Source organism: Protomyctophum bolini (assembly GCF_963924005.1).
Source record: "Protomyctophum bolini genome assembly, chromosome: 1".
NCBI classification, from domain to species: domain Eukaryota; kingdom Metazoa; phylum Chordata; class Actinopteri; order Myctophiformes; family Myctophidae; genus Protomyctophum; species Protomyctophum bolini.
The window spans coordinates 30,591,146-30,603,212 of record NC_137862.1 but is presented as its reverse complement, the minus strand read 5'-3'; the positions used below and the strand labels follow the sequence as shown (position 1 = coordinate 30,603,212).

At 42.1% G+C, this 12,067-nt stretch overlaps 1 protein-coding gene across 1 annotated transcript; it reads left to right on the top strand.

The window, feature by feature from the left end:
* Positions 1–5,429: 5,429 nt before the first annotated feature.
* On the top strand, positions 5,430–10,832 carry LOC308320004 (organic solute transporter subunit beta; the record flags this gene model as incomplete). Its single annotated transcript, XM_080770294.1, has 5 exons — positions 5,430–5,439; positions 6,982–7,107; positions 8,568–8,658; positions 9,335–9,539; positions 10,545–10,832. The coding sequence occupies exons 2-5, from the start codon at positions 7,056–7,058 to the stop codon at positions 10,830–10,832; spliced, it is 636 nt and encodes a 211-aa protein (XP_080626420.1). The 5' UTR covers positions 5,430–5,439; positions 6,982–7,055.
* Between the last annotated feature and the right edge of the window lie 1,235 nt (positions 10,833–12,067).

Genomic DNA, 12,067 nt, shown 5'->3' with positions numbered 1-12,067 from the left:
TTTGAAAAATCATTGTTCTGACAAGCCCAAAATAATAGGGATGCCATATTGGTTAAGTGTTTTGTTGTTGTTGTACTTTTAAGGGCATGTACATGGGAGGCCGTCAAGTCATTATTGTTGCTATATAATGCACCTGATTCCCAAGCAATGCATTACTCCCTCAGACGTTTTCACCCCCAGGTATGATAGCCTATATACTTTGTTTCCTTTCGGCTTTTCCCTTCAGGGGTCGCCACAGCAAATCATCTGCCTCGATCCATCTCACCCTGTCCTCTGCCTCCTCTTCTCTCACACCAACTAACTTCATGTCCTCTTATACTACATCCATAAATCTTCTCTTTGGTCTTCCTCTAGGCCTCCTGCCTGGCAGTTCAACCGTCTACCAATATACTCACTATCCCTCCTCTGTTGGCTCTGTACGTGTCCAAACCATCTCAGTCTGGCCTCTCTGGCTTTATCTCCAAAACATCTAACATGCGCTGCTGTCCTTCTGATGTGCTCGTTCCTGATCCTATCCATTGTTACACCCAGAGAGAACCTCAACATTTTAGTCTCTGCTACCTCCAGCTCTGCTTCCTGTCTTTTCCTCAGTTGTCACATGCATGTCTCTAAAAACCATACAACATAGCTGGTTTCACCACTACTATATTCTAAAAATGGTATTTGTAGGCTAGAAGTTAAATGTGATACAAATACAAAAGCTATAAGTGATTTATCTTAACTATATTTGAATATATCTGATATTTACTTCAGGAGAACTGAGGTCAGACCATAAACTATAAACTTGCAGCACTTGAAGAAAAGACAAAAAAATAAAAGAAAGAATCTACTCTTTGATTCAGAGGTTGTTAACCTCTGACTTTAAAAGCATATACCTGGCTGTGCCATAAAAATACAATCTCTTTTAACTGCATGGCCAACATTACAACATTCCACATATGCCAGGGTTTTTGACCGGTGAGTCAGACCGTGAGTGTTTTCTCTGAACAGTCGATGCGATGTCACACCAAGGCTGTCTAAACAGTAACCCAGCAACACGGGTCAATGACCTCCACGTAATAGCTACAAGAAACGCTTTTCCCTTCAAAAAGTAAACATGACACATGTAGAGTCTCTGTCAGTGGTGGAAAGTATACATTTAGCTATACTTAAGTACTGTATACTTACACGTACAATTGTTTTGAGGTATTTGTACTTTACTTGAGTATTTACAATTTACCGCACTTTTAATCCGACTACATTTATGTGAATACTTTAGTTACTACTTTGTAGATTTGGTTACAAAACCACTTCAGCCCTATATACATTTCGACCATTCAAACTATTTTCAAAAGATCTTTATCTTTATACATTTTGAACTTGTGAAATGGGACATTCTGCATAAAGAGTACTTTTACTTTTGGTACTTTAAGTACATTTTGACACCAATACATTACTTTCATTCAAGTAAATTTGGATTAACAGACTTTTACTTACATAGTTTTACATTGCCGGATTAATACTTTCACTTATAAGTAACAAATGTGAGTATTTCTTTTTCCATCACAGGTCTCAGTATGGCCATGATTCTCAGTTCAGTTATAGCCTCATAAGAAGTATTATTGTGAGGGAATGAACAGGAGATGTGAAATGAAAAACAGACCTTCGTATATTTACAAAGATCCTCCATGTGTGAGACATTAGACATATGCCGCCGCAATCGTTTATGATGCATGCTTTCATTTTTGGAATGAACTCACAAATGTTTAACCACTTAAGGCAGCCCTAAATATACACTTTGTAATACTGTAGTGTAGCACATCTATCTACAAGATCACACCACCATGCATTGTCAGCTCGTAGATTTTTGCCATTTTAAAATTGGATTTATTTATGTGAATTTGTTTTGTCGTTTATTTATTTCCACCTATATTTATATGGCCCAAATAGCAACGCCAGGGCTAATGTGGAATTATAGGGACATAAAAGTACACTTAAGTAAAAGTATCAATACTGCAATGTCGAAATACTTATGGAATTCAAAATGAACTTGAGTAAATGTACATATAAGTATTGGCAATTAAATTGTACTTAAAGTACCAAAAGTAAAGGTACTCATTATGCAGAATTAAATGTCCCATTTCAAGTTTTCAAGTCTTTTGAAAATAGCAGATCTACAAGCTCCTCTGCTATTTTCACATGGCCAAAATGTATATAGGGCTGAAGTGGTTCATGTATGTTTTGTAATAATAATCAAGATCTACAAAGTATAGCCACGAACTAAAGTTTTCAAATAATTGTACTGGAGTAAAGTACAATATTTGTCTCTGATTTGTCTCTAGTAGAAATAAAGGTACTGACATTTTGTCAGTACTCCAGTAAAGTACAAATACCTCAAAAATGTTTACTTAAGTACAGTAGCCTACCTGGATGAGTACATGTACTTATATTTTACACCACTGTAAATGAGAGACAGTTTGTCTCCTCCCATGTGGACTTTGGAAAGCGTGCTCAGAGCTCAGAGCTGTGTGCGTGCGGGTGTGCGTGCGGATGTGCGTGTGTGTGTGTGTGTGTGTGTGTGTGTGTGTGACTGTGTGTGTGTGTGTGTGTGTGTGTGTGTGTGTGTGTGTTTAGTTTGACAGGTATGGTTAGTGTCTGTGTGACACTGGGTGTTTCTCTCCTCATCGTAATCAGACAGTGAAGAAAGCTCCACAACATCAGTGAGTAAACACACTCTCTACGTTTGAATTGAATGCATTTTAATGACTCTCGAATGATTCTCCATGATGGACAATGAACTTAAAATGCTAAGTGTAAATGTGATGTTCAGCATAGCATGCACAGTATATATTGTGCACACTGTAATATTTTAATGTGGCTCGCTTACGGTGTTTGTTGTAGATGTGCAACAACGAGGAATCAAACCCAGGTCTCCCATGTGGAAAGCCAACATCTTAACCACTAAGCCAAAGGCAATTGCCTACTATGGCTCAGAATCAGAATAACTTTATTTGTCATTTCCCCCATGTACTTACATAAAGATCATGAAATATCGTTCCCCCTCAGTTACTTGCAGTGCAACATAAAACAGAACCTATTTAATAAACATACAGGCTAAGAACTAAAAACATAGCGTAGACAAACATTAAAAAAGAGCCCCAGTATGTGCGTATGTATGACGTGCAGTTCATATAAAAAGTTTAAAAACACAACGCCATGGTGCAGTCCTTTAAAAAAAATTACACCGTGTGAAGTGAGTTGTGCAACTCCGTGTGGGGGGAGTTCCAGACCCCCAGGAACACACCCAGGGTGCCATGTGCTCATACCCAGCCAGACACCCAGCCACCCACACACATAGCTCCGTAAGGGAGTGGTTGTGGTTGAAGCCATCAGGCTGAGGCTGTGAGCCACTGCTACAGATAAAATATAATCTATTATATCGATGGCTTAGTCTGTATGAATTCCTTTTTGATGAATTCTTTTTTACTGAGGTCGTTGGCGATTTGTGGCAATCATTTTATTAAATGAGTAATCAGCACGATCAGTCATGGATTAAATTGATAAATTGAACTAAAAAGTAGTTGGTTACTGTTACTAGTTAGTTGCAGTAACTAACTGAACAAAAAAAGGTGCCCCTTTATTAATAATATGTTTATAACGTAATATTTAACAGCAATCAAGTGAGCAATTTTGGGTTATAGGGCTAATTTATGGAATAGCTCTTACAGTATAGTATGTCTCCAATCTTCTTCTTCAGACATGTTTGGTGCCTGGTGGATCTCACTGTTACTCCTCTTGCCAGGTAAAGTTATCACGCTTCTCACTGATAAACTGAAGCAGATTCATATGAGACCCATTAAGACTGCTGGAACGCATCTGTGTCACCTTATAGCTTTTAACCACTTTAACCATTATTTATACTTTAGCTGTTGAAAAATAGCAGATCTACAAGCTCATAGCGTGGCTATGGTAGTGCTCAACATCAGCAAGAGTACACACGTTACCAACGAGAATCTGTATGCTGGAATATGGGTGAGCGACAAAATAGCAGCCAGGAGAATGAGACTTGCAGGACACTGCCAAAGACACCAGGAGCTGCCAGCCAGCAAACTGGTGCTGTTGGAACCAACACATGCATGGGCAACGATCACGAGGACGTCCCATACTAACATAATACTCAACAGAGATGCAGGAGCGCAAAGCACCAACGAGCTGGCCCGATGTATGGAGAACCGGGATGACTGGAAGCGACGATGGAAGGCTCGTTTGAGGACGACCTATAGAGAGAGAGAGAGAGAGAGAGATAGCATGGTTATGCGTTACGAGCTTGTAGATCTGTTATTTTTGAAAAATCGTGAAAATGTGTGAAAATCTTTGAATATATATATATATATGCCCGATTGGCAGGGCTGTTGCGGGCTGGGTCTTGGCTGCATGGGGGCTACACTTACATTGTACGAGGTACATTGTAAGTCAGAAACATTAACAACTCTCACAACGACGCTTGCAGGAGCAACAAGCAGCTTCATGATCTACAACAGCCACCACAGCCTGTGTTTGGAGGACTCGTCCCCTGCGTCAGGTTTGGTCCAGCTGAAGAGGTGCAACCTGGACTCAGAGCTCCAGCAGTGGGTCTGGACCAGCCAGAGAACGTTGAAATGTGTCGGCACCTCCAGGTGCCTGTCGGCCCGCCAAGCAGACCGAGGTTACATGATAGTTTGGTTTCTTTTCATTATAGTTTAGTTCTAATTACTTTCGATTATTCTTTTCTAATTCAGTTATAGTTTTGGTTAGTTTTTACTGAGCATGGGTTTGCTAGTTTTTTATTTTTGTGATTTTGTTTTAGTTTTTGTCATACTTCAAAAAGGTCAGAGTAAGTCTTGTGTAATAAAAACGCAACATAAAGATACCATATAAAATACACATTATAGGGCATTTTGTCTATAATTTCAGTTTGTTTTAGTTATGTTTTGTAAAAGCACAATACATTTCAGTTTATTGTTTATTTAAAAAAAATCTAGTTAATATTGATTTTACAATATAAATTGGGGTCCCAGAGATATAAATGCCATTAAATGGGGGTCCGTAGCCTAATGCATGCCAAACTGGGGGTCCTTGAAATTAAAATGGTTGAGAATTACTGCTATACAAATCTTCTCTTATGGGGGTCCCTGGCATATATTTTCAAATGGGGGGTCCGCGGGCTAATACATGTCGATTTGGGGGTCTTTGACATGAAAACGTTTTTGACGCATGCAGACCCCCGTGTCCAGACCGTGTCCTGTGACGACCATGCACAAGAAGGGCTGGTTTGGGACTGCGAGGGCGACAGACTCATCCTCCAGAAGAACCCGTCTCTGGAGCTGTCCACAGACGGGACGCGTCTGTCCCTGTCCCACCAGAGCAAAGAGACACTGTGGAGATCTGTGGAAGAGGGAGATATCTGCAAAGAAAACCTCAGTGAGTCAATCTGGTTTCTAATTTTGTTATTCCTTCCGCTCAAGGTTCAAGGTTATACCTTACGTAAGAGTAAAACCTATTTTTGTTTGGCATTCCAATGTCTGTTAACATTTTTACAGCATGTACACTGGATGCCTGCATGCCTTTAAAACGAATCAACAGTTCAGCACATTACAGAATTAGTTTTCATTGAGGTCCATTTGACTTATATATAAGCAAGATATAAAGGAATTTCCTCAGCATACTTAACATCTTCTATGTCAAGGGTTTTCAACTGATTGTGAACGAGGGACCACCACCCTGACTTAGAATCAACCTGGGGACCACTGTTGTGTTGGGTGGGGATATGGGCTAAGATTAGTGCTTTTGTAACACTTGCTATGCAATGCATCCCATGTGTATACATCCCAATGTTTCTCAACCAATGGTCCATTGACTACTAATCATTTCCTAATAATAATTACCTCAACCAGATAATCCAGTGCACTTCCTCCTCTTGAGACTCCCTTTTTCTGTCGAATTTCCTGACCTCCGACTTGTCAGTAAAATGACTACATGGACGTTCATCATAGGTCACCAGGGCATTCACTTCAACTAGTGGAAAGAAAATGACAAAAGATCAACAAATTCTACATTACTAAATGCTTGGTCAGGGACCACCTTCACAGACACGGGCCACTTGTTGAAAACCCCTGGTCTATGTTTGTGGAGACATCAATCAGTTAACCCATTTTGAACTGAGGCTGATTCTAAAAATGCCATCTAAATACTGAAATAAGTTTTCTGAAATTGTTCAAATATTAATTCAAAAATTACAAAAATGTTATGCTGCTACTGTACATAGCAACAAGAACCGGCCAGAGGGGCCAAAGGGTTCCCGCCTGGAATGGGTCAAATAGACATCAGAGAGGTTTCTAGCGTTTAATACTGTATATGGCTATAGACATGTCAGTAGTGCATGTAAGATTGAAATATATTACATAATTATTGAGAAATCCAATATATACCAGTTTCTGACCCCTTCACGCCACTGATATAACCTTGAGCCTGTGCCTGAATGATGGAAACATCACAGCGTTTTGGGTAAAGGTGAAGGTCCATTCATTTAGCCTACCTACCGTGTGAGTGACAGTGTCCTGTGTTGTAATGCAGTGCAAGGGGTCTGGGACCACTAGGTGGTCCTCAGAGGTACAACAGGGGGTCAGCACAGCGCAAAATCTTTGATAGGGAACATTATAGCCGAAAATAGCAGATCTACAAGCTTTCTCAGCTAAGGGGTGGGGGGGGGGGGGGGGGGGGGGGGGTGCATAGCATTGGTTACCAATGCTATCTGCTCTCTGTAATTTTTTATGTTTTTAAAAGGCTCTGCCTCTTTTTTTTAATGTGTCTATTGTTTTTAAATGCGATGCATCATGAGTTGTGGAGAATGGTATTATGCGCCCCTGTGTGCCCAGTGTGTACTGTAGGTTATTGTGGAAGTGACAATAAAAGTGATTCTGATTGTGTGTCTTGTGATGCGCCCCGGCCGGCGGCCTCTGACAGGATCCAAACGGGCGTCCAAGGAGCCAGAAGAGTTTGAGGTGAAGATCCTGGAAGAGGATCAGGGACCTGCAGCCATGACGGATGAGCAGAGAGAGTTCCTGCGCTGGTACTATCGCACTGAAGACCGTAAGTGTGCTGTTTACTCACTCACTGCTGATGCTGTAAATCACTCACAATTGTGCACTTGCAGTTTGGGCAACTCCAAAGCCAACTCCACATGCAGCAACATTTTATTTACCTGCCATAGTGTCAACCCCTTACCCCTGTGTCGTCGACGATCGTGGTTAGACTGGAATATTCATCAATACCGATATGACCCGATATGACAAATAAGGGCCGATATACTGATACAGTATTGGGACATCTCTAGTAGCTACAGAGCCTTAATACCAGCTACTACTGTGAGGTTGATTTGAGTCACCATGCACATATAAATGCAATGTCCGGAGCAATTTATATCTCTTTGGATAATGTCAATCCATTTAGCCTATTAACTAAAAGCCGATCAAAAGCTATTTCGTTCCACAAACCACATTCCTGAAGTTAAACAAAGACTCACGTATGAACATTGAAGGCCACCCACTAACACACGACATACACATGACATGGCACGGTCAAAAAGATGCCTGGCGTTCCCCCATTGCAGCACACCTGGCCACACCCACCCACACCTGGCCACACCCACCCACCGCCAAGTAGAGATTAGACTGTGATCAGGATGACATCATTATTATCAAGGAAACACCTATATACATTTCAGCCATTTGAAAATAGCAGATCTACAAGCTCACAATGCGTCACATTGTGAGACTTAGATAGATTTTGTAACCCTTTTTCATAGGGGTGAAAGACCTTTCTTTGGGTGGAACTGCAACACTGTCGTGCAGACAGAAGGACTGCACGACAAACCCATCGCCCTCGTCTCAAACCCATAAAAAGACACATTTATAGAGTAGCATTTTGCTGAGAAGATTCACATGGCAGTAAAACCTTTACTCCTTCCAAGCAGTAAAGCATTGCTCAAATGTCTTTGATTACCTCGTAAATGTCCTGCTGCACTTTTCATTTATGTGATGATGGTGTGATAAGATGTGCTTGTGGTCTTGATTGATTGATTGGAAATGTTAATTATTATTATAGTAGCCAAAAACTGCTATGAGGATAAAACCAGAAAAAGCACTAAGACTTAATGTTTACTGTACGTCACGGCCCTCCATCTTCAATTCATCAGATCATTTGACGACATACAGATAATATACACTTCTATGAAAAAAAGGAAACAATCATATACAGTTGAAAAAAAGGGGGGAAAATGTGTGTGTGAGGGGGGGGGGGGGGGGGGGGGGGCTTTGACTTTGTTTTACAGGGGCCAGTTACGAATTGCAGCCGCCCGTAGATGCTCTTTGAGAGCGGTTTTGAAGGAGTCTAGGGGTTCACATTTCTCAATGGCTGTTGGTATAGGCCGTTCCACATTTTTGTGACGAAATGAATTTAACCCCTTGTTTGAGCCCAATCTCATGGAAGTTAGATTTAATTGTAATGTATACAGTGATGGTGTGATAAGATCTCCTCTCTGTCTGTCACAGCAACACCGTGGAAGTTTGCCATGCTGGCGTTGTCCTTCGCCTGTCTCCTGGTGGGCTTCCTGCTGCTGGGAATGGGATCCATGGCCAACAAGTACGTATTATCTGTCTCCATGGAACGTAACTAAGTACATGTACAACTAAGTACAACAAACAAACCATGTGCAACCCAGATACGGCACAAACAAGGGACTAAATTAATTTTGCTCCTATGCCAACAAAATGTGGAAAGCCCTACCAACAGTCATTAAGACATGTGAATCCCTTGACTCCTTCAAAACCACCTATACGGATGGCTGCAATTCGAATCCCATAAAGTCCCCCTCAGGACCCCCACCCACCCCCTTTTCCCAACCATTTCGGACGCAGCGTGGCTCGCCGGAATCAAGCCTACCCCCTGGGCACGTTCCTGGGGGTCAGGATGTTCCGGGGACCCCCACACGGTAACTGTCATTTCGCGACCGTTTCGGAGGCAGGGCGGCTCGCCAGAACCGCCGGCACCCTAGCCGTGTTCCTGTGGTCTGGAACTTCCGCGGAACCCCACACGGAGTTGCAACACTCACTTCACACAGGTGTGATTTTTTATATAGCCTATATATAGAAGTGTTTTTACGTCTCTAAATGTTCTGATGAATTGAAAATGGTGAACCCTATTGTAAACAAGTGTATAATGCTTTATGGTGTCGTCCACAGTAACAGTTTTTGTATTGAGTTGCCCATCCTGCAGTTAAGGGCCTTATATAACCAGCTCTGTATCCTCTCCCATACAGGAACAGGAAGAAGATAGCCAAGTACAAGGCGGCCGCCACATTGGCTCAAAAACCCGAGGCAGAGGAACTGCAGCTCATCATCACAGAGGTCACCGCAGGGGTCACCACAGAGGTCACGGACCACAAAGAGGTCGTCGCGGTGGTCAGCAACGGCGCCGAGGCCTCCCAGGCCCCCCCCGGCGGACCACAGGAAGACACGACGCAGGTTAGGGAGGGATGGCGATATGGAAAAATATAATATCACGATACGTTTTCAAGCAGTATCACGATACAGGATGTTATCACTATGTTTTTTTCATGCGTTTTTTAGGGTTATCGTTCAAGTGACTTAACAGTACAACCACTATAGAGGGTATGCACGTGACATCATCATCAAACCCGGAAGTTACGCAGGAATGCCTACTGAGTGGGAAAAAAGACTTTCTGACCTTGCAACCCATGCATCCAAACAGAAAAGTCCTATCTGATTGCATTAAATGCATCCAAACAGAAAAGTCCTATCTGATTGCATTAAACAACGTTAACAATGTTAAACTCACTTTGGCAACAAGGGCGCTCCTTTGCCACTCGATTTGCCACTCGATGTACCATTCACTTTAAGCATGCGCATACCCTCTATGGGTAACAGAAACTAACAGAAAAAGGAGTAACAGAACATTTAGAACAACGAATTTGGCTAACGAAACCGTCGTTCTACAAAAGTATAAATTAAGGTATAGCAGTGGTTCCCAAAGTGGGGTCCGGGGACCCCCAGGGGTCCCTGAGGGAGTTCCAGGGGTCCCCAGCTAAATGATAGTTTGGACCCTTATGGGTCTGTAACTCAGTCCATTTGTACATGTTTACAATATAAATTGGGGCTCCCAGAAATAGAAATGCCATTAAATGGGGGGCCGTAAGACTAATGCATGTCAACCTGGGGGTCCTTGCAATTAAACGGGTTGAGAATCTCTACTAGAGCCGTAAAAAATGGCTCTTATGGGAGTCCCTGGCATATATTTTCAAATGGTCCGCGGGGCTAATTAGTGTCAATTTGGGGGTCCTTGACATGACAATGTTTGGGAACCACTGAGGTATAGAACCGCTTCAACCGCAAATCATAGAATGCCCATTCACTGTATCACGATTCACGATACTAACATATATACGATACCTCTGAATATCGCATCACGATACGATATTCATCAGCATTATCGCCCAACCCCTGACGCAGGTGCGCGGACACCACAAGGCCAACGGGGTGCACGGCATGAACGGCGACGCGGCGGAGGCGCTCAAACCCGGCGACATCGTGGTCACGTGGAAGGACGGGAACATTTCTAACCTCTACTCGGACGACTCTTCTGCTGCAGAACTGCCGGAGGAGGAACAGACGGAGAAGGAGGCGGAGGTGGTGGAGGAGGAGGAGGAGGAGGTGGAGGTGGAGGAGAAGGTGGTGGAGGAGAAGGTGGTGGAGTCAGCGGCTGGGACTGATGATGCGCAGGTTATTGGAGCAGAATAAACAGCTAAATACAGATTCTATGGCAGGTGGTTCTCAAATTAACGTTTTCATGTCGATCCCCATCTGAAAATGTTTTGTGCCATGGAGGGAGGGACCCCCAGAAGAGAATAAAGAAAGAAAATCAAATCAAAATAATTAAAGATTTTCCAAACATTTGATGTATTTAAAATAAATATATATATCCAAAATAGCAGACTCACAAGCTTGCAGTGTGGCACAAAGTGTCGCGCCGTGAGCTTGTATATCTGTTGTTTTTCGAATAGCCAAAGTTGCCAAACACACACATGGATAAGTGGTTCAAGTGATTGTGATGTTAACTAACTAACTAGCTTGATTCTGAACACACGGGGAGCACAAGATGGTCACAAATTTCGACAGGTCACCAATTTCACTGCAACTGGAGTGAGTGTGAGTGAGCTAGTGGCCCGAGATTTTGGGTATTGGAATTTGGCTCTAGGGTAGGTACCGTCACAAAAAGCATGCAGTAATCCTATGTCTCTAAACAGCCTCCCCCTGGCCAGCTGGGGCGCCTGATGGAAGGGAAAGGAACTGGTTGGAATAACGCGTTCCTTCCACGCGCTATATCCAACCGGGGAAACTCTCCCTGGTCAGGTGAAAAGAAGCGGCTTGGACATGCAGTGAAGGAAGAATGAGGTCACTCCGTTGCTCCCCCAGGTTGGCAGAGGGAGTGTAGCACCCATGGATTACATTAGATAATTAACACTGGGTGAAAAAAATGGTTTACAAAAATCGTAGGATTATGGAAGACTCCAATTAAAAAATACAAAACTTCCCCCATACATTGTGCCAATGCTGTTTCAACAATTAATATTTTATTGCTATTAGTTGAGAAACGCAATATTATTTACATTATAATCCACTTTGTTACAACAACACCAGTTGCACACAATGTACAAGAATTTAAACGTTTCAGTTTTTGTGTGTTACAATGATCTTTTGGGGTTATTCAGTTTTAGTCAAATATGAATTGGAAGACTAAAGGTATAGGCATTTTAAAATATTCCATTGATTTGTATCTTATCTTTCCATATGTTTGTATATTTTTACCATTAAACTGTATACAGAATCAAGTTGTACTATGTTTAATACCCAGATGGGAATAAACTTCAAGAATATCAAAAGATCACTTTTTCACATTTTAATTGTGCAATAATCCATGCAGAGTACACTATCATTTATTTACTGTACGTAAGAAAATGCAATAAATAAAAGTT